The 24,118-nt window shown below is 40.5% G+C and overlaps 1 protein-coding gene across 2 annotated transcripts in view; it reads left to right on the top strand.

The window, feature by feature from the left end:
- The window catches only part of cfap299 (cilia and flagella associated protein 299), an 89,174-nt gene extending 65,268 nt beyond the window's left edge, over positions 1 to 23,906 (top strand). Inside the window, exons 4-6 of one of the 2 annotated variants that reach the window (XM_061818485.1) lie at positions 9,326 to 9,468; positions 19,194 to 19,233; positions 22,614 to 23,906. In XM_061818485.1, the coding sequence (XP_061674469.1) occupies positions 9,326 to 9,468; positions 19,194 to 19,233; positions 22,614 to 22,706 (276 nt within the window). In that variant the 3' untranslated portion in view covers positions 22,707 to 23,906. Of the gene's footprint in view, positions 1 to 9,325; positions 9,469 to 19,103; positions 19,234 to 22,613 lie in introns of both variants that reach the window. The other variant, XM_061818484.1, reaches the window with a different exon arrangement.
- Positions 23,907 to 24,118: the final 212 nt, after the last annotated feature.

Raw genomic sequence — 24,118 nt, 5'->3', positions numbered from 1 at the left:
TTGACCAAGTCCTGTCGTGTAGTCCTGGGCTGATTCCTCACCTTTCTAAGAATCACTGAGACCCCACGAGGTGATATCTTACATGGAGCTCCAGTCCGATTGAGATTGACCGTCATGTTTAGCTTCTTCCATTTTCTCATGATTGCTCCAACAGTGGACCTTTTTTTAACACGCTGCTTGGCAATTTGTCCGTAGCCCTTTCCAGCCGTGTGGTGTCTTTGGACAGCTCTTTGGTTTTGGCCATGCTACAAGTTTGAGTCTTCTTGATTGTACGGGATGGACAGGTGTCTCTATGCAGCTAACGACTTCACAGAGGTGCATCTGATTCAGTATCATACATGGAGTGGAGGTGGACTTCTAAAGGCGGACTAACAGGTCTTTGAGGGTCAGAATTCTAGCCCATAGTCAGGTGTTCAAATACTTATTTGCAGCTGTATCAGACAAATAAATCGTTAAAAAAGACATACATTGTGATTTCTGGATTTTTCTTTTTGGATTAGCTCTCTCACACTGGACATGCACCTATGATGAAAATTTCAGACCCCTCCATGATTTCTAAGTGGGAGAACTTGCAATATAGCACAGTGTTCAAATACTTGTTTTCTTTACTGTATATTCCATTTAAGAAAAGTCCCAACTTACAAAGATGCAAACGTTCAAAAGGCAACTTTATCTTATTGCCATTTTTCATCGAGTAGATTTACATTATCATATGTTGTATTACAGTGGCTTTATGAAGTTGTCTCATATATTATGTTGTCACAAAGTGAATTTACGAGGTTATCGAATGCTTTTCATTAAGTGGAATTACAACGTTGTAATTCGTCACCAAGTGGATTTCGAAAGCTATCATTGATGGGCTTTCATCGAGTGGATTTACAAGATTATTGTATGTTGTCCTAAAGTGATTGCATCTACGTGCTGCTCACTGAGACAAAGTGGATTTACTAGGTGGTCTTTGAAGTTTTTCACATTCACTGATGTCAGTTTGTCACATGAATGCGTTTTCTTGAGAGTTATCACATCAGTTATCAGGAAATGTGATTACGAGGTTGTCATATCACCAAGTGGATTTAAAAGCTTATTATTGGTATCATGTTGTTGGGTCATGACGTTACCATACTGATGCTGTCATAAAGTGGACCCACATAGTTTTTGTATTGCTATGTTGTCATAAAGTAGACTCGTGTGTGTAATTGATGTTATTTTATTGCAACAAAGTGGACTTACAAGGTTACCATGTCTATTACACTGTCATAGATTGGACCTACCTCCTGTCCAAACAAGGGGTGTCGAACTAATTTTGGTCAAGGGCCAGATTGCAGCTCTGGTTTCCCTCAGAGGTCCATTATGACTGTGAAACCACAAAAAATATTCAATCGTATCATCATATTTACATCAATTTATGAACTAGTTTTGGAATCTTTTCAACTATTGTTTATGTTTGGTAACACAAGAATGCCAATAATATCTCAATATTATAATTTATGTAATACGATTCTTTGAAATTTTTGTACAGATTTTCACAGGAATTATGGAAGTTGACAGACTAGACTTCCGTTTGTGGGCCAGATGAAATCATGTGGCAGGCCGGATCTGGGCCCCAGGCCTTCAGTTTGACACCTTTGGCACAAGCTGTCATGAAATGGACTGACGAGATTATTATTGTTTGTCATAAAGTGGATTTCTGAGTGTGTCATATCACAACTTCCGATCTATCATCGAGAAGTCTCAAAGGTGAAGCAAAAAGGCTATGGAAGATTTTATAGAAATTGCAAGGATGAAAAACAAAACAAAATTAAAAAAAAAGTCTTTGAGTTAGTGATTGCAAGTAGCCTGTAATTTGGAGTGCGTGGGTTCAAGTCTCTTATTTTCTGACCGCGACTTCATTGGTCGGTCAAAGGCAAAGACGGAGAGCAGGCCCATCCACCAAAAACCCTTTTTGGGTACGCGCGCAGATGGCCCCGAGGCCTAACTAACCTCAGTGGTCGCCATGAGGATGACACCTGCCCCGCCATATGGGAAGCATCTGTTTGGGCAACCACCCACATGGACTGCATGTGAGCCAAACAAATGCGCTAGTGACAATCACCTTTATGTTGGCATTCAATGGAATTGCCAGGTTGGTTGAATTTGGATGAAAAAAAAAGAAACATTTAGATAGAGATCTGCCCTGCAATTGGCTGGCATCCAGTTTAGGGTGTACCCCGCCTCCTGCCCCTTGACAGCTGGGGTAGGCTCCAGCACTCCCGCGACCCATGTGAGGATAAGGAGCTAAGAAAATGGATGGATGGATGGATGGAATTTAGATTTGTTCAAAGAAAAAAAAAATTGTAAATTTCGTGTCAATTTTACTTGTGTGATTAGAGATAAAAATGTGAGAATAAATTAAATAGATTTAGATTCAAAGCATAAATTTACATAAAAGCATGAGATTTTAGAGTAGATTGCATTTACATAAATAAAATCTTGTAAATCCAGATCTACATACCAAAGATTTGTGAGGGTGTCACTTTTAAGCACAAATTTACATAAGAGTTGCGAGTCTAAATTTAGATGACAAAACATGTGATTTTAGATTATTTTTTTTGAACTGAGCATATAGATAAAGACTTGTGAGCATGAAAACATTGCATAAATTTAGGCTTATACTGTACATGTAAATTTGAAAGTTTGTATTTTAGTTAACAAAGAGTTGTCATCTTGAATCTAGATTAAAAACTTGAATTTAGATAACAAAAACATTACTTTCGGGAAACAAGAATTACAGAAGAATTAAAGATTTATCTAGATTTTTTTTTTATGTGTCATAGAAAAATGTCTGGATTTGGTCTTTTAAATTTAGATAAAAAATGACTTGGTCTTAAATTTAGACCAAAACCTTTAATATTAAATGAATTTTGTTCAGATTTATTTCTAATTTTGTGGATATTGTGGATGTGAAATCAACTTGTGAGCACTAATATTTCATTGAAAATTATGTTAGCACAAATTTAGTGCAAAAAAAATGTCTAAAAGTTGTGAGTTTAGATAAGCACAGATTTTGATGACAATAATTTTGTAAACAGCTTCTTTTTCGACTTCTTTTCCTTGCAGTTTATCCCATTAAGGGAGTGGATCCATGTAGATGAGAATTTGGGCCAAATTTGGATCAAAGAAGACCTTTAGGGTTAAATTCCGTAAAATATAAGCAATTATTGATCTTTTTTTTTAAATTAGATTGAAAAAAATTGTGTGTAAATTTACATTAAAAAAAATGCAAAAATGTTTGTAGTTGCAAGCGCCATTAGGATACAAACGTTTCAATTTAGACAACAAAAGCATATTAGCGCAAATTTGGCGTCGTGAGCTTTATTTTCCATTAAAAATTTTATTTAGATTAAAAAAACTAACATTTAAGGTCCCGTCAATAAGCAGTTGTGTTAATGTATTTGTGCTTTTCAACAAGAGGTTGAGCGTAAACATCGAACAAGCACGTTTGCGTCTACAAAAAAACAAGTTTTACTGTTTTTGTGAGCGCGCATGAAAGGAAGATAAAACGGTTGGCAACCGCAATCCGGAGAGCAACGAGGTCCTTTTGAAGCGTCCATTTTTTTTTTCCCCCCGCATTTTTTGTCTCCGCTGCCAAGACATCTGTCTCCCGACACACCCTGTAATTACCAATTCCCGGATAAAAATGGCCTCCCATTATTTCCACACTGCCGGCGAGCGCACACAAGCCGAATGCGTTCGATAAAGTCATTGAAATACTTGAGTTTTTTTTTTTTTCTTTCTCCACAAGTGAAACAATGCGAACCGCATTCTTGAATTTGGGTGTAGATGGAAAAAAATAAAACCTTTTTTAGACAGTCATGCAAAGGCTAACACAACATTGTGTTGACAAAAGATACACACTGGATTTTTTTTGTGTTGTACTGAGCCCCCTCTTGGTTGTGAGAGCCTGCTCTAACTTTAATAATAAAACCTTGTGAGCCTGAATTTTGATAATAAAATTTGCATTATTTTAGGGAGAACAAAAAGTGAATTTAGATGCCTAGATTTAGATAAGAAAATGTCAGTGTGCATTTAAATAACAAATGCATCCAATTTCAGATAACAAAAAAGCGTGACCATCAATGGAGATGACAAAAAGCTGTGAATTGAAATGACAGACGTGAGGGTGCGTTTACATAAATGCTTCGTTTGAGGTCAGAGTTTAGATAACAAAAGTTATGCCTGCAAATTTAGACAACCAAATCTTGAAATTTGCGAATTTAGGTAAATGCATCATTGCGAAATACAAAGATTTGTGAGCATGAGTTTACATCAAATGTAGTAAAAGGTTCAAATTTAATTGCAGAAGTTTCAATTGTGAATTCAGTTAACAAAAAGTTCTGGGCACAAGTGTAGACAACAAAAGGCTATCAATTTTGCTAAGACTTGTGAGTGTTAGACAAAAACTTGCAAGTGTGACTTTAGATAACAAATTAGCCAATGCAAATAAAAAAAACAATGAGCAAAAATTTATACAGGTTGTGAAATTCGATAACAAAGACTCATTAGGGTGAATTTAGTTAATGAAAAGATTTTGCCTGCAAATTTAGAAAATGAAATCCAGTCAAAACTTTCTAACCAAAAAAAATAACTGCAAATTAGATACATTTTGAATTTGGATAATAAAAACTTGCGTGCACATAGAAAAAAAACAAAACTTTGACATTCTGGAATGAAACTTGGGAATTTGGCTAAAAACCTCAAATAAATTGAGAATCATGAATGCATGAATTTCGATCGAATGAATGACAACAAATTTACATGATAAAAACTGGAGGCTGCCTGCAATTTTAAATCATACAAGCTTGTGAATTGAGATAACCACAAATTGATGAATTTAGATCACAAAACATAAAGAGGCGTTTGAGCTGGAATTTAGATGGAACATTAATTTTGATAAAAAATTGAAAGATAATGCTACATTATCGAATCAATATGTACAGTGAAGAAAATAAGTATTTGAACACCCTGCTATATTCCAAGTTCTCCCACTTAGAAAACATTGAGGGGTCTGTAATTTTCATTGTAGGTACATGTCCACTGTGAGAGAGATCATCTAAAAGGAAAAATCCACAAATCATAATGTATGATTTTTTAACGATTTATTTGTCTTATAAAGCTGCAAATAAGTATTTGAACACCTGAGAAAACCAATGGTAATATTTGGTACAGTAGCCTTGTTTGCAATTACAGAGGTCAAAGTTTGCGACGGGGGCAGCTCTGAAGAACCCAGCCGAGAAGGCGTTACGAATGCGACTGTGTTGCTTAGTACTGCGGCGTCTGTGAGCACCCCCCTAAAGCAGCACCGCTCCGCTCTGTCATAAGCCACACCGGCCGGATGCGATGAGCCATTGCGGCTCATCGCAGCCGCGGAAGTGGATTGGACGCGGATGTCGTTTGGCCGTGATCGCGTATCATCTGAATATGGCTCGAAACAATAGTGTAATATTGCCCTGAGGGATCGAAACAATAGTGTAATATTGCCCCAGTAACTTCACTCGGTTGTGGTGTTCGGTGTCAGAAGGGGCGTCGGAAAAATCTGAATATCTCTGTTGTTCGGCTTCCATAGTAGCAGGCACTGCGCGTTTTCAACGGCGGAAGTGACGACGTCAAGGACGGAGGACGTGACTAATATGGCGACCACTTGGATGTCGAGGGACACTCAATTGTGCAACTTTGCGCATGGATGACGCACGATCCGCTCACTTTATTTTTTCCCCTATAGACATTGAAGTGAATACTGTTATGTATTTTTCATTACAATATCTATTTTAGAATGTTTATAGGGATGACAGTCCCACCTTAAGCAGCATACCAACTCTTAGCTTACCTAACAAATATTTGAGTGCACTCATTTGGAAAACACAAATTTAGCAATCTTGATCATTCAGATCACCAAAAGTTTAACAACAAAAACTTAACATGTACATTTGGATAACAAAGAGTTGAGAGGCTGAATTTTTGATTGTGTGAATATAGGTGACCGAATTTGCAAATTTAGATCGCAAAACTTGTGACGTAAGATAAAGAAGCGAGCGTGAATCGAGAGGTCAAAGGCGCAAATTAAGCAACCATTTTTAAAGTCGCCTTTCAAGAATGTGGGAATGTTTGGTTTGGGTGGTAAACGTGGATTTATTTTGCATGATGTTCATTTTTGAGCACGTCCTCTATTCCGCAAGATGAGCATCGGAAGCAACTTCCAAGTGCAATAATCATCTGGCGCCAAAGTGGAGGTTCCCCAACCCCCCCCCCCCCCCCCCCTCACACACGCACACACACATTAGTGCAGTGTAGGCAGGTGTCTGTCAGTGTTTGTTTGCCATCACTAATAAAGTGTCTGCCACTCAGCATTTTGCTGTTGGAACACAAATCAATTACAGTTTTTAGATCACATTTTTAAGCAATATTATTATTATAAGAAATAATTGTTATTTAAACGCTTATATTTGACTTTAACAAGACACACACATTGTATATTGATTTATACAATATATTTAATTAGATAATGTTGTGTCAATTTACAATTTTTATCTAAATTTAGGCTCATTGTATCTAAATTTATAATTTTTTTAAAATTTGAAATACATGCTTACATGCTTTTCATCTTTACTCACACTGTTATCTGAATTAATGTTTTATGATGTAAATTCAGTATTTGTCATCTAAGTGAGTGTTATCTATGAAATCCTGCTCATACATGGTGTCTGAATTCCCAAGTTATTGTTTTTAAAGGGTTTGGATCAGGTTTATGTAAATTCACAAATCGGTGTGATATAAATTCATGCTCAACCTTTTATCCAAATTCACAAGATTTGATTTAACTTCAGTGGCACAGTGGCTCTGCTGGAAAGCGTTGGCCGCACAGTTCTGAGGTTGCGGGTTCAATCCCGGAACTGCCTGTGTGGAGTTAGCATGTTCTCCCCGTGTCTGCATGGGTTTTCTCCGGGTACTCCGGTTTCCTCTCACATCCCGAAAACATGCAACAATAATTGGACACTCTAAATTGCCCTTAGGTGAGATTATGAGAGCGTCTCTATGTGCCCTGCAATTGGCTGGCAACCAATTCAGGATATACTCCGCCTCCTGCCCGATGACAACTGGGATTGACTCCAACACTCCCGTGACCCTCGTGAGGATATTCACAAGTTTTGATTACCTTTACCTTTGCACGTTTTAACCTAAAGTCTGTAATGTGAATTCACAGCTTCTTGCAATTGAAAATTTGTGCTCACAAGTTTTGTTTTTTTTTTTTTAAATCTGAATTGACACCCTTTGTGTTGTCTTAATTCCCACTTGCGAGTCAGCAGTTTTCAGTGTTTGCAATGTTCAAAGGGGCATTCTGGGCGGTTGGGCGGTCAGCCGGGGACCTTTCCCTTTGGTTTACGTAACCTTCATCTTGAAGGTCACAGGCCCGTGGCATGTAAACCGAACGGCCATCTTGTATTGGGTGTCACAAAGAGCAGGAAATCCTCTTCGCCTCGGGGGTGGGGTGGGGGGGTCTCTCTGTGAGGTCACTGCACCTGTTTGGGTTAATTGCTGGCAGGTGACGTAAGGCTTGTTGGGGGGCGGGGGGTATACACTTTAACCTGTTGTTATCCTTTTGCAGACCTCAGCCAAGACTGCACTTTTATTTGGGGGCGCCGGGGCTGTTATTTTACTGTCAGGTTGTACAGCTCGGGGTCTAATTTAGTTAACAAAACATTTGTAAGCTTGAATGGATGACGAAATCACAAGTGTATAAATTTGGAAGCCGGTGCGTCTCCCGCCCGCCCTCACCTTCACATCTGCCGATCGCGTCACAAAGCCCAGCGACATCAGCCGTCCGTCTGCCTTCAGACTTTTAAAACAGATGCGACCTATCAGCTTAGCGCACGGAGGGCCGCTGGCGTCTTGAAAAGCAATCAAAGATGATTGAGAGGGACGGGAGTGAACGTTATCCCGAGGAGCTCGAAACGCCATCCCCGAACACCTTAAAACACGGAGAGCGTACAAGACGCAAAACTGTTACCTCATGACATTATTCTGAGGACCTGACCTACATTCTCCATACTCAAACCTAAACCCAGACTTGAAGCTGTGGAAATCACAATGTCCCATCTGTGGTGAGCGAGGTTTTTTTTTTTTTTTTTTTGGTGGTGGGGGGTGGGGGGGGGACAGGCACATATGCTCATCGGGTTTTTGGTCCTTGGGGACTACCTGGCTCCACCATGTTGGTTAATGCCTGCCCTAAACCGTGTTGGAAAGTCTAATTCGGATTTGAAACGAGAATTTCAAAGCCAAAACCTTGAAACCCCGACCAGACTTGAAACCGTATCCCTTGTTTGAAACCCTTTGGGTATGGAAATCCAGAGTCACTAAATGTTTCTTTGGGACTTGTCCCAAAGGGCTTTCTTGCGTCCATTTGCGGGTCATTTCCCTCCCCGTTTTGTCTTCCTGTCCTGGGCTTTGTGGGTGTATCGATGGGAATGAACGAGCGGGATCTTTTCCACCGTGGGGCCACGCGTGCGACGTTGTACGTTTTGACCTTGCAGGTTTTCTCTCACTTGTGATTAGTAACACAGACACTTCTTTTTCCTCTCTCACATTTTTCCTTTTCTCTCATACTGCTTCTTTTTTTTGTCCTTTTCTTGTCCCATCTGATGTCCTTTTTTTATTTTCTTCTCCCGCAACTCATCTCTTTTGCATTTTTCTTATCCCGTCTTTCTTTTACTTTTGTTTCTCTGTCTGCCATTTTTCTTTCTTGTACTTTTCTCATCCCGTTTTATTTATCCTTTTTTCCCCATCCTTCTTCCGTTTTCCTCGCCTGCACTTTTTCTACACTTTTTTCTTTTGTCTTTTCCCTTTTTTGCCTCCTACATCTCATTTTCTTCTCCCATCTTTTTTTATTATCATCACACATTTGCCTTTTTTCATCTTTTCTCCTCCTACCTTTCTTACTCTTTCATGTTATTCTTCCATTTTCCTTTCAATTCTTCCATATCTAATCTTTTTTTCTTCATTTTCCCTCATTTTCCATATTTGTTATTTGATCCTTCTTTGCTGCCGCTTTGTTCTCTTCTTGTCCTTGTTTCGCTTGTCTTTTCTCTTCTCTTCATCTATTGCTTCTCCCATGTTTTTCCTTCTCCCTTTCCTTTTCACTTTATGCATTTCTTCTTTTCTGTCCTATTTTCTCACTTCTTTTATTATTTCTTCTCTCATCTGACACCTGTCCTTTCTTTCATTTTTTTTACATCTCCCCTTTCCACTCCCTGGGTTCCCTCTGTTGTCCTTTTCTCATCCCGCGTCTCTGCAGTCGCTGATCTTCATGCGCGATGCTAACGCTCTCGGACAGGAAGTGTCTGGCTATCTCGACTACGCCCACAGACTGCAGACGCAGGACTTTGCGCCATATTTCAGTGGGAGAAAGAAGCTGGTGCCAGGACCCTCAGATTTATGGTGAGTCCTCCTTGGACACAGATCGGGGGGCCGCCGAGGCTGGTGGGTGGTGGAGAAGGAAATCTTACTATTTGGAATTAAATGTGAGGAGGGATTGACAGGAACTCTACCGTAAATGCCTTGGCAGGGACGACCCTGAGAACTGAGAGCTGTTCCTAAAAATTTGACCCTCTCTGTCGCCAAATAAAGTGAAATACTGTACTGTAAATATTTTTTGAAACACCAACCTTAAACCCTCTTTTGTAAACCAAAGAATCCTCTCTTACTGGGCGGTAGACTATTTAGCAACCTACTGGCCGCTTGAGTGTCCGCTAGTTCCGAAGGTGACGTGACATTTCCTGGCATCTTCTGGAGACTGGCTGGGTTGCCAAAGAGACGTGATGAAATCAAACTTTTGATTTCATCGGAGACCTTTTGGAGACTCACGTACACGCTCACTAATCAACATTTATGCTGACATCGCTACCTACGCCAACTTCAACCTTTGGAAATATCAGTACGATTGCAACAACATTTTGGATTTTAAGTACATTTAAAGAGGAAATCCCGTGGTTTGCATGAACAGTGTATCCAATAGGTCATGTAATATGTACTCTATCTTGACAATGTGACGTTAAATCTTCTCTCATTTAATAGTGTTTTTGAGAAGATTTTTATCGCCAAAAACGAATTTTCAGGGGCGCTGCAATTTTCGCTGGTCCATGACCTACTTGGGCATATGTGACGTGTTACGTGCCGTTCCAAACGCTCGATTACATGGTACACCATCATGCCCAGTGCTGATTTCTCGGATTTATCCTCAACTGATGAAGAAATAGCAGTATCAGTTGATTGGGAAGACGGAGGAATACTTCCATACGCAGCCGTGAGTGGCACGGTCGTGAGCAGCTCGGCCGCTTGGTTGATCGGGAAGGCGGAGGAATACTTCCATACAGATATGAACCTGTGGCTGTAAATAATGCCGGCAAGCGGCAGAGCCGTGAGCTGAGCTCACTCCCAGGCTCCACCGCTCTGTATGGAAGTATTTCTCTGTCTCCCCGATCAACCGATACTGCTATTTCTTCATCCGATGAGGATAAATCCGAGAAATCAGCGCTGGGCATAATGATGTCCCATGTAAACACCGAATTCAAATCCGACTTTGACACTCTAAACGTTTCTTGAAACCCTACTTTGAAATCCCAAACCTGTCTTTAAACCATACTTTTAAACCTTAGCCCTGTCCTGGAACCAGGTTTGAAACCCTAACGTTTCTACGAAACCTAAATATTGCTTTGAAGTCCTATTTTGAAACCCTCTTCAAACCCCGATTTGAAACCCAAACACTGACTTGAAACCTTTTTAAAATCCAAACCCCACAATGAATCCTCCTTTGAAACCCTAACACTGACTTGAAACTTTCCTCCGAAACCCAAACCTTGTGTCGATCCATACAACCTCGTTTAATGGAGTCCCATGTGAGTTCATGTTGAGTTCATGGTTGTTTTACAGAGTAAAAGCAAAGGAGCACTCGTGTCTCAGCGTGACGTGGTTACCTCATCACGGCTCTCTGCTCTTTTCATTCAAGGAGCCGCGGCAGGTTGCTTGCTTGCACGGCGAGGTCGCACAGTCGTCTGCTTCCAATTTGGTGCTGGAGCACGGCAAACGTTAAAGCTAAGCTGCAGCTAATAAGCGCATGAAACCAAAGAAAGGCTCCCATTGCTAAATAAACCTGCCCAAATTTTACGGGCCGCCACTGGATACCTGCTGGGTCGCCTACAATGGAACCAAACACACATTTGTTTCAATGACCCCCCAAAAATGCTCCAAAACACCCCTGAAATCCCTCAAAATACATCCTAGGGCACCAGTACACATATCTCCACAACACTGTAAAAAAATCACCAGCTGTTTTTAAAATACACGGAAGATAACTGAAATTTACCCAGAAAACACCCCCCAAAATTATTCCCATCCAGCTCAAACAAAAAATACAATAAAATACAAAAACCCTCACGTCACCCTGAAAAACCGCAAATGCCCTATAATGCACCATCCCATCCAAAACATCATCTCTGAAAAGACTCCAAACACCACCTGTCAAAACGCCTGGGCAACATTCTTAAAACATCTCCAAAAGCATTCCCGTCAGACCTTAAAAAAAAAAAAAAAAAACACCCCAAAGTACCAGCACAAAACAAGACATTTCTATGCATCCCTCCAAAACAACCCTAAAAACACCCAGATTACATCCCCAAAGCATCCCCACATAACCCCCAAATCATCCTCAAAGCACCCCAAAAAAAATCCCAAACCGCCCCAAAAAATCCCTGAAAACCACACAACACACAAGGACATCCTCAAAACACACCCAAACACAATGTCCTCAAAAATACCCCAAAACATTTGTGCTAACATGCCCAAAATACCCTTGAGGACATCACCAAAGCAAAAATCTTACAGGCAGGAAGGAAAAAAAATATCAGCCCAAAACACCCAAGAAAACACCCTCACAATGCTCCAACACAACTCCTACACCAACCATGAAAAAACATAAACATCCTCAAAAATTACACAACATATCTTAAATAACATAACCTAAAAAATATTCCCAAATATTTTCACCAAAACATCCCTAAAATACTCCAAAATACTCCCAAACACCCCCTTTGGCACCAATGAGGTCCAGGGTGCCTGTAAAGGAAATAACCTGTTGCTTTCTGGACCGCTGCCATCTTGTTTCATCATCTTTGCACGCCCAAATTTGTTTCATTTCAAGAAAACTATGAGTCTCCGGCGGACAATTTAAGGATTAAACGGTTCTGCTCCCTCACGTCCCTTTTATGATCTTGGACCCCAGAAGGAACTTCTCCTTAACATCATTGGCTGCACAACACAGGGAGCAACAGTGATCACAATTTCGACACTCCACCCACTGCCCCGAGAGACATTTTGCCCAGATTCAATAAACAATGTGAAATTTGGTCGGCATGTCTATCGTGAGTAACCAGTGGGAAGCTGTCATTTTGGGATATTAGCTGAGGTTGTTCAACGAAAATTTCCTCCAAGAGAGATTTTGAAATGTCACCACCAAGAGCACCTGTTTCAATTACCAACATGAAATTTTGTAGGTGTGTCTTCCATGACTAGATACACCAAAAAAAAAAGTTCAAGAACCACTCCTGAAAGAACAGGAAGTCTGCCATGTAAGGTGCTGTCATTTTGGTCATTTTCCTTTGGCCTTCAAAATAAAAACTGTCCAATTGCTAGCAAATTTAAAAAATGTATAGTAGACAAATGGTTAAAAAAAAAAAAGAAAAAGGTTTTTGTCATATTTTGTGGGTGGAGCACGGTGGTGAAGCGTGACGACTTCCGATCATACCTGAAACTCCAACAAGTCCATTTCACACGGTCAAGCTTGATCAAATTCCTCCACCCAGTCAAACTCCAAGCAGGCTCAAACAGAACATTAAAAGATGGCAAGAAAGAAGAATGCTGACACAGCACGCTGATGCATTAAATTATAAGCTAGCAAAGGTTGGCTCAGCCTGTGCACTCGCTTGGGCGGCTTGAGAATAGAATGCTTGCACTGCACTGGCCCAATTGTGGAATACCAATTAAGGTTTTTCCCCTTTAAGGAAAATTATATTGTCTGTGACTGGTCCACGGATGCATGCATACTTCCACACCGAATCCGAAACGACTAAAATGTCACATTTCTCTGGTGGACTACTTTCATTTTACGGTCAACCACTTTGGCGATGCAAGGCATTTTGATGGACAGGGCGTTGCCATGGCAACCACCCGAACACTCCGCCAACTGGGCAGCACCACACCCGACACACATGCACCAGTTTAAAAAAAAAAAAAAAGTGTGTTGGGACAGATTTGGCGTAAACATTGACGCACTATTGCTTCTATCCTTTTAAGTTTGTTATTGCTAATGTCTAATTTAGCACAGTGAATGGCTGAAGAAAACATTTCATGGTGTAACTCAATTGAATAATAGTTGGAGATACTAATAATACGAATACATCGGTTCATATTGCTCACGTGTTTGACCGGTGCCTCCAAGCCTAAGAATGGAGGGAAATAATTGATTTGATAATGTAGCAGGCACATCTAGCATGAGTAGACCCACAAAAAAAGTGCCCAAAATCACTTGGGGAGTCTGACATTTTGGTTTGACATAACCGTTTTAGAGTTACACTGGCCTGTCATTAAAAACAAAGCCCTTCTTGACAGTTTTTTAAATTTTCAGACCCTGAAGCCATTTCAGCAACATCAAAAATTTTCCCACAAAAAAAAAAAATGCCTGAAAAGACAGAATGTGTGCCGTTTTGGTTTGAAGTGGCCTTTTTGAATCAAGTCCTTAAAGACGGTATCACATCTACACACGAAATTCCGTATACCTGTCTTTTATTTGTAGACCCACAAAAAAAACTTCAGGAAACTAAGCCTGAAAAGACACAGGATGTCCACCATTCCTGCTATAAGTGGCCATTTTACATTAACTTTGGTCATTTAGTAGAACTACAAAGACAAACTCCTCCTGTAACCCCCAAAGCTGTTCTCACTTTTGAAGAGGAAATTTGGGGGGCATGTCTAACATGAGTAGATCCACCCAAAAAAATCTGAAGAAGCCATGCCTAAAAGGACTGCACTCATTTCAGAGGCTGCAGCCAAATTTTAATCTTTCCATACTAGAAAGATAGACAAGGCTAAATTACAAAGAGAAAAACTGAAATTTTTCTCACGTCATGTGGACAGAGCACAGCCGTGAAGTTTGAAGACCCGCCTTCAAACACAAAAGTCATACACTTCTCTGCATGTGGAATATTTCCACCTTCCCGGCAAATATTTATCAATCGGGGCCACAAAGTGGGCCACAAGTTCCCATTATGCCACAGCACAACGCCAGAGTCCCGTGGGATCTGGGATCGCTTGCAAAACTAATGCGAGAGGACAGCGGTGCAAATGTTTTCACAGCACGGAATGAAGCCAGGCACGCAGGTGCACTGCGGCCATGTGCTGTTTGTCAGTGTCCAAGTTTCACGCCGAGAGCAAGCGAGCAAGCTGCCTTCCTTCCTTCTTTTTTTCCGACCCCCTCTCCGATAACTAGAGGTGCCAAAAGAACCCCGCTCGCTAAAACAACCACTTTTTTAGTGAATGTTATGGTTGTCTAATCTTTTTGTTAAGAAGAACATACAATCTGCCCTTAAAATTACTTATTTATACTTCCTTTATCTATGAAGAAGCCTAAAACAATAAGTCATCATACTCATTTATAAAGATGTCTTTTCGGCGAAATTACACAAGCTTGGTGACAATATTCACAAAATTGTCTGACACATTGGCACGAGCAAGGAAAATTCCTTGATGGCTTTAGGAGTGACTTCCAACTATTTCTGATACGTAATGCCGCAGTTAAAAATAACTCGACTTTTGAAATACTGGTCCGATAATAACAGTTTTCATGATGTCAGAGCTTTTAGAGCTAAATGTACCCTTAAATTAGACAGAGTAAAGTACAGATACCAAAAAAATCTACTTCAGCACTGCATTACTTTGATTTGAGTTTTTGAATTACGACCCATGCCTTGGTTGATTTGTTTATTTATTTATTTTTGGGGTCAATGTTGCGAGCCAAAACTTGATATATGACTGAACTTATGCCAATTCTTGAATGAATAAAAAAAAAAAAAAACATGAGCAATTAACTTTCTCTAATACCTCATGTGGGACATGAGAGCTACTGCTGTTGACAGTTTTTTGACTTACAATCTCTTTATTTATGTCATGTTGTTTATGTACATTACAGCCCTATGTGTCTTTCCAAGGATTGTTCTTGAGACTTTTTTCGTGGGGTTACTCATGGTAGATGTGTCCGCCATATATAATGTTGATCGATGAAACTGGCTTCAGGGCTTGAATTTTCCCAAGATTTGAAAGATACGTGTAAATAGCCGAGATGACCCATAAAAGGTCGTTTTAAACCAAAATATCAGCCTTTTTCATTTTTCATGTAATTTCACTCATGGCTTCTTGAGTTTTTTGGGTTTTTGTTTTCATACCTACCAAATTGCGCGTTCCTAAGTGACACAAGGCCTCGTGGAAATGGCTAAGATGACAGCGAAATGGCCTCTTTAAACCAAAATGGCTGCCTTCCTGTGTCTTTTCAGGCATGGCTTCATCATAATTTTTTGAGTCAATTGATGTTATACATATCTCCTCTGCGAAATACCTAACAGAAAATTGGGGGGGGGGTTTTTGGGTTTTTGGTGAGGTGGAACGGATTAATGTATTTTCAATTCATTTCAAAGGGGAAAACTGATTTGATTTCAAAAGTCAGGGTACCACTGTACAGTAACACATTTTTGTACGTGGTTCCTTCTCACCACTGCTGACGAACCACAGATCCGTGGAATCTCAAAGCGCTCGCTTTTCTTTTCTTTGCTTTGCTTTCCTTTGCTTGCTTGGCGGAATATCTAGCGAAAGACCAAAATACCCGGCGGGACGATTGTTTGCCCAGAAGGAAATGGTTTTAGGTTCGACGCGACCATGTGGGCGTGACCCACCGTTCACTCACTCGCTGGCTGGCTAGTGGGCAGCGAGCACATAAACAGATGGTCAGAAAACACCAAAGACAGCACTGATGACAGACACATACAAAGTCATTAGAGGTACACTTCGGATTGACAGGCTCTTCACAATATGGCTGCGTCTTTGATGTTACAACATTTAAAAAAAAAAAGTTTGCAAAAATGTGACACTTAAGCACTGGATCTCTTTCATGTCTGTTTCATAAATAATTTTTCTGGAGAAAGGACTGATCTGGTTTAAAAGGGGTTTGTTTTGAAAAAAGATGAACAAATGACTCAAAGAAACACTTTGAGCGACGTACTGATTTGGATCGGAAGCGGCCGGTCCCGAAAGAAACATTTTTTTTCAAGCACTTTGGATCTCCTTTGATTGGTTCTGAAAGAATCACATTTTGTGAGCAAAGAACTTTAATTTGCATTCTCTGTAACTACTTTTTCAGAAAATGTTTTTTCTGAAGGCTTCACAACTAGGTTCGTTTTTGTTTGCAAACCAAGAACTCTGATTTGGATTAATCATAACTGGTTTTGAAAGAAACACGTTTTGTTAACAAATGACTTGTATGGGCCTTCTGTAACCGGTTTTGAAAGCAACATTTTTTGTCAACAGCATAATTTAATTGGGTTCTTCCTTGACTGGTTTTAAAACAAGTAGGTCTTGTAAACAAAGGAAATTGATGTTGATTGTCGGCAACTGGTTTTGAAACACTTTTTTTTAATCAACAAAGGTCTTTGTTTTTGGTCTTCCATGAGAGCTTTTAACAAGAAAAACGTTTTGTAAATTTTTCACTCCACGTCGTCCGAGACGTTTGACGAGAAGGAGCAACGTGTCAAGGTAGTTTCTCAGACCAGTGACTTATAACAGAGTTCTGAGCATCTGGAGCAGCTTTTTGGAAGCAAAGAACTTGGATTCAGTATCCTTTACAACTGAATTTGAGCATATTTTGGTAGGTTCCTACCACCTCTTGTCTTGAAAAGACTGTCAGGATAGAGGAGCTTTTTGTGCGCAAGGGACTATGATTTGGATCTCATGCAACCAGTGTGGTGCATCCATGATATTAAATAATGAGGAGCGCTGAGTTCGCCACTTACAACAAGGACTCAAAGCTAGTGTGTTGAGCAGCTTTTTGTAGACAGAGAAAGTGAATTGCGAGATAGGTGATGATTGTCAAGAAGCAACACCTAGTGAAGTCGTAAACCAGCACGTTACGCGCTTTCTGTAAACAAAAAAACAAGCTGGTGTGGATCTTGCGCTGTGTTCTTAGTGACAGGAGGAGGAGGGACAGTATTGTGAGTGCATGTGGTTTAGTGAAGTTTAGTGCAGCGAGTGGGCAACAGATCCAGCAGCATCTGCTCCCTCTTAACACCAACCACACTGCCTGTTATTGTTCCCCACAGAGGAGGGATTGGGGGGCCGGGGGTTGGGGGTGGGGTACATGGGAGAGGTGGAAAGAGGACAGAACACAAGGTGAAGAAGAAGAAATATTGACTAAATATTTCCCACAATTACCCTCTGTCAGGAACAATCAAGTTAATCAAATCAACAGAACATTTGAGAAGTTTCTGCTGTCATCACCGCAATCACTTGGGGGATCTCACGGTCCGGGTTTGAAGACTGCGCTAAATTAGGATCTATGGTCGTTGTAAGGATTCAAGTTGTTGTTTTAAGAATGGGGTATGGTTTCAAACTTGCGTTTGAAGACAAGATTAGGTTTTGAAGTTAGGATTGTCATCCCTGGGTTTCAAGCAATGGAGAGGGTTTTAAAGCTTGAGGGTTTCAAACCTGGGTTAAGGTTTCAAGTCAGGTTTTCGAACTAGGGTTTCAATTCTGGCTTTTAGTAGTCACTGGTGGTGTAGCGGTACAGACTCCTGCCTTTGGTGCAGGCAGCGTGGGATCGATTCCCGCTCAGTGATGGTGTCAATATCTTCCCTGCAACTGACTGGCAACCGGTTCAGGTTGTGGTCCGCCTTTCGCCTGAAGCCAGCTGGGATAGGCTCCAGCTGTCTTGCAACCCTTGTGAGGATCAGCGGCTTGGATAATAACATGACATGGCATACTGGGTTTCAAACAACGATGAGTGTGTTAAATCTGGGATTAAGTTTCTAATTGGTGTTGTGAAATATGATTTCATGCCTTCAGTGGTTTTAAAGTAGGGTTAAATGTAGATTAGGGTTTCAAATTAAGGTTTTGAGACGAGGTTTGGGTTTCAAAATGGGATTAGGGATTAAAACCAGATTTACATGTTAGGGTTTCAAGACAGGGTTCAAGCATAACATTTGGGCTTCAAGTCTAAGTTTGGGTTTCAAATTAGGGTTTTAAGACAGGTTTCAGGTTTTAAATGAGGGTTAGGGTTTTCAACCAGGGTAGGAAATTAATTTAGAGTTAGGTTTTCAAATTAGTGTTTAAGATTGGGATTATAACTAAAGGCTAGGGTTTCATATTTGTGCTTGAAGGAATTTGTTCCACACTAAAAGTTGTACAGTAACTCTGAGATAACATGATGTACCATGTTGGATAAAACTCAACAGGGTTCTTGCCTTGCCACAGCAAGCTCATCCAAAATCAATAGAGTTCTGGCTAGCAGCTAACTGCTAACTGTGTACGTTTGTATGAGTGTCGTCTGGCTGAACTCTTGAGCCGCTAACTGGCACTCGACCTCAGTGGGATTTTTAGCAGGTTAGCGAGATGTTGGCGTCGGGCAAGTCCTCGTTCCTGTGCGGAATGTGTCGGACGCTTTTTTGCTCGGCCTCCCCAAAAAAAGAAAAAAAAAGACAGAAAAAGATGTTTCGACCATTTCGACATGCCAAGATTTTTTAGCTGACGCATGTGAGGTTAGAAGTTCATGCGTCCTCCGATTGGCCAAATGACACGGGCTTGAACTTGAACCACTTGCACAGAGAACTCTCCCACAAGGTTTTAAACTTGGGTTAGGGTTTTCAATTAGAGTTTCAAGACAGGTTGAGGGTTTCAAGCAAGGATTTCAAGCCCATGTTAGGATTTCAAATGTGTGTTTTTTCAAACGTGTAAACCATTCATTGTTTTGCTTGACTTTTCAGTTACTATAATTGGGCCAATCAGGTTTCATCTTCCAGCTGCAGCTCAAATTATGAACCCATTTATGACCACCCTGATGGTCTTCTGTTCAGGAGGAAGCTGGACAGCAAGATTCTCAATGTGGACCCCAAGGTAAGAGTCACCTTCCCCTCATGTAAAAACATCGACAACATTGAGACTACAGACAAACGCCAAACTGTTCAAGGTCCAGATGTCAAATAATTGTCTCGATGTGTGTAATCTCCCGCATGGCCAAAACAGAGGTCGAAGTTTTACGGTTTGGAAAAATTGTGTCTTTTACACATCATGTTGAAATGATTTATACATTGTTGCAGCAAAAAGTGCACTTTTTTCCATACAAGACAAAAGGGCAGGTTCATGGGCACCACTTTTGATATATGTGTGCAGATGCCTGGTCTTTGTCAACCCTGCTAATGACTGGGCAGCAAATTAGAGAAAGGCTTTTAAACGTATGCCTTACATTCACAGATATGAAGGTGAAGTCAATAACTATTCTTCCTAACTAGGTGGTAATGTTTGATGTAGGTTATTGACATTTTAGTTAAGAATCCTGGTTTGTGATGGTATACTGTATGTGCACTGTTGAGAAGGAACCAATCAGACGCAACTAAATGGTATGTTATTTAATTTAAAAGATGCATGATCATGAATGTGAGTGCGGTTGTTGTCTGTCTGCCCTGCGATTGGCTGGCAACCAATTCAGGGCGTACCCCACCTCCTGCCCGTTGAAGCTGAAATAGGCTCCAACACTCCCACGACCCTCGTGACGATAAGCGGCTCAGAAAATGGATGGATGGATGCAATTATAATCAATAACTAGGATTGCGCATTGTTTGAATTTGAGTGATTCCGGTGCCTCATTTTGATTCAGGTTCCAAATTATTCTGAATTTTAGGGTGTCAGGTGAATAAAGTCTGCATGGTTTAAATTATGAACGTCCTTTTTTTTTTTTGTATCTGCCAGGATAGACGAAAATGAACATTTGACCCCGAGGTTCTTTATTACCAGTATCAATATCAAACGAATGAACTCAGGTCAAGTGTGTGGAACTAACCTAATCAATTTAATATTCATAAATAAATGTTTCACCTAAAAGTTAAACATAGCATTGTTAAAATATATGTGGGGTTTTTTTTGTCCTAAGCCCTTACATTGGTTTAAAGACTAAAATAAACAACCGTTTGCCTTGTTAGCCGTCTCAGTGTTAGCATAAGCATGCATGTTGTAGGCTGAGGCTAGGAGCTCGTCAGACGCTACACATCAGAAAAAAACTCTAATCTTATTCCAAGTGTTCCAATGAGGTGACTGCTCATTCATTATCCAAAGTTAAAACGCACTTTTGTTCGCCACCACCGGCGTTGGGCATGAGCACGTCTTTATGCGTGTTCTTTTTTTTTTGTTTTTTTGTCTCTTCTTCACTGGTTTTCAGAATTTCTTCTGCACTATTGGAACACCAAGCATCGAAACCAGGAACTGAATTTTTTTACATTTGAACGGTTCCAGGACAACCGGAATGTTTGTCCCGGTTCCAAACGGTTCTTGATTATCGATGTCCTTCGCTATCCATTACATTGCTGTGGGAAAACGTAATCAAAGTTCTGTACTTTGGGAAATTTCCATGATTCCATGAATTTTAGTTAAACTTGAAATTATGACCTCAAAGCTCCACCTTGTGGTGTAATCTATTATTCTGACATTTTGAAAGTGACTTTTCAGCAGTTTTATTTGTAGAATTTCCTGCCAATGTGACTGATAGTGTTGCCTGACTTTGATGCAGGGAGGGTGGGTTCAGTTCCCACTTAGTTATGGCGATATGTCAGTGCAAATGGTTGTCTGTCTCAATACGTGCCCTGCAACCGACTGGCAACCTGTTCAGGATATAATCCGCCTTCAAAAAACTATTGATCACAGATGTTGCCCGTTGACCTTTGCGTACATGACAAGCTGAATGTTCCTGTTCTTCTGAAACGGAGGACACAATGTCCTTAATTTCCAAAAAAACATTTAAAATGTGGACTCATCAGACCACAGACCACTTTTGCATCAGTCCATCTCAGATAAACTCTGGCTACGCTCAATTGTTGTTGATACATGGCCTTGGCTTTGCATGGTAAGGGTTTGGACTTGCATTTGTAGATGCAGTGACAAACTGTATTTACTGACTGGTTTTCTATAGTCTTCTTTAGTCCACGTGACAGGAGCCTTTCGAAAATGATGCTGGTTTTTAATGAAGTGCTGCCTGCTGCAGTGGATTGAAGGTCACTGGCACTCAGTCTTGGTTTTCGTCTGTACAACATATGTGCCGATTTCTACAGATTTTCAGAAACTTTTGATAATATTATGGACCGGATATGACGAGATCCCTAAATTCCTTGCAACTGTGCGCTGAAAAATCTTCTTCAACTCTTGGACTATTTGCTCACACAGTTCTTTCCAAAATGATCAGTCTCGTTGCATCCGTACTTGTGGACAACTGAGCCTTTCAGGGATGCTCCATTGATATGCAGTCATGACACTCACCTGTTTCCGATTTAGCTGTTCACCTGTGGAATATTCCAAAAAGCTGTTGTTCAAGCATTCGTCAATTTTTTTTGTTCCCCAATATTTATATAAATCATAGCTAAAATAGGTGTTCTAATAAAAATGCATTACTGTATTTTGAATAATTTGTGAAATCCACCCATTTATTTTGCAAGCTGTTTATTCTCATATGGGTCATGGGATTGCTGGAGGCTATCCCAGCTAACTTTGGGCGAAAGGCAGACTACCTCCTGTACTGGTCAGTAGTCAGTCGCAGGACACATATTGACACCGTCACTGAGTGCGAATCGATCCCATGCTGCCCACCCCAAGGTCAACCGTGTTTACCACTACACCATCAGTGACTTTAACAATCCAGCCAGCCATTGTCTGACCCATTTATCCTCACGAGGGTCGCGGGAGTGCTGGAGTCAATCCCAGCTGTCATCGGGCAGGAGGCCGTGTACACCCTGAACTGTTTGCCAGCCAATCGGAGGGCACATAGAGACAAACAGCCGCGCTCATAATCATTAATAGAGGCAATTTAGAGTGTCCAATGAATGTTGCATGTTTTTGGGATGTGGGAGGAGACCGGAGTGCCCAGAGAAAACCCAGGCAGGCATGGGGAGAGCATGCAAACTCCACACAGGGAGGGCCACAATTGAACCCGGGCCCTCAGAACTGTGAGGCCAATGTTTTCCAGCTGCGCCACCATGCCGCCCAATTATTATTATTATTAATTGAAATTTGTAGAAGATATATATTTATGGAATATCATATTTTTATAGGATTATTTTTTAACAAATCCAATAATTCCCAGAAGTGTAAATACACTCAGCGGCCACTTCATTAGGTATAACCTGCTCAAGAAATCTATCTTTGCCATCACCAGGCAGCTTCTTGTGTAACATTACTTTGACTGCATACGGTTGCCGCCATGCAGATTCAGAATTCCTGTTTGTGTGTTGCAGTGCGATCCCGGCGAGGACTCAAGGAGGACCATGGTGCAGTCAGGCCTTTACTCACATGTTGTCATCCTGGACCACTACATTACAAGCGTCTGAAATATACACACACCCTATAATTTGATGGGGGCAACAAAGGAAAAGGTCCACTGGAGGGGGGGGCAGACATATCACACATGCCATCTGGGCGGAGGCACATCAACATTCCCTTTTTAACTTTGTTATCATCTTAATCATCAACAGTGTTGCTTCCACAATGTAAGATGTTATAATCGGACCGGACTTGCCTTTCATCATTTTGCCCTTTTTAGCTCAATTAATCTATTTTGGTCACAATCTAAGCCTGTAGAGTTGGGTTGTGTGTTTATTAGCGAGTCATCAAAGTTCCCCCGTGATGCTGCCCTCACACGCAAGGATGAAAAATGTTTTTTTCAGACCGTTTATGTCATCTATCTGTCTTGTATACATGGTTCAAATTTAGTGGCAATCAGATGTAATCTTTGAAAAAAGCTTGTCCTTGAAGGACCCCTTTAAATGGGCACTTCAAACATAAAAAAGGCAGAAAATCTTGTTTCTGTTTGGCAGTAAGTTTTTCTACTCATGATAGACATGCCTACTAAATGTCATGTTGCTAAGTTAGAATGGCTTTGGGGGGGTGAATCACCCCTCCCCCCCCCCACCCACACACACATACACACACATACAAAAATTCAAAGGATCACTAAAAATGGCAAAATTGAGCCCGAAATGGCCAATACCAAGAAAAACTGTAGACCTCAAGTATGTGGCATGGCTTGTTGAGCCTCATCTACTTATGGTAGACATGTCTCCTAAATTTTATACTGCTGGGTTAAAATGGCTTTTGGAGCATATATTATATAGAAACAAAACACCGATATCTGCTTAGAGCCTCGTTAAAAATGTTATTAGCTTTTCAAGTCATCCAATTTGACTGCAAACTTGGATTATACACAATGACAAAAACTCACAAGCTTGCCTATTCAGTGTTGTACATCTGTCTAGTATACCAGGTTCAAATTTGTTCATAATCAGAAAAAAATATTCGTCATGGTATATGGTGTTTGATAGGCCCCTGAAAGACAAACCATAGGATAGCAATGGTGCAACCAAGAAAATAAAGCACGATATATTAATTGCGGGTGCTTTATTTCAAATTTAATGGTTTAATTTTGATACAAATGCAATTGAAATGAATGCAATCCGTGAATTTAAAGTATCTTTTTTTAAATCAACAATTCTAATAAATAACACATTGTATGTGTTACTTGCAAGCACAAACTTTTGTCTCTTCCATTCCATCTGTCATGTTCTTTCATCTTTCGCGAAGTTTATCCAAACAAATTAAAGTCGAAAGAGCTTTGTGAGATTGGGTGAAGTGGGAAGGTGGGGGTCCCTCTGCTTTTATGTCCCCACTGACACACAAGATGAAGAAGAAGAAGAAGCATGTTTAATGAGCTTTAAAGCATTCCGCATGTTCCTAGCATGCACTG

The sequence above is a fragment of the Syngnathoides biaculeatus genome, chromosome 4 (genome assembly GCF_019802595.1).
Source record: "Syngnathoides biaculeatus isolate LvHL_M chromosome 4, ASM1980259v1, whole genome shotgun sequence".
Lineage (NCBI taxonomy): Eukaryota > Metazoa > Chordata > Actinopteri > Syngnathiformes > Syngnathidae > Syngnathoides > Syngnathoides biaculeatus.
This window is presented reverse-complemented; position numbering and strand designations above follow the sequence as displayed.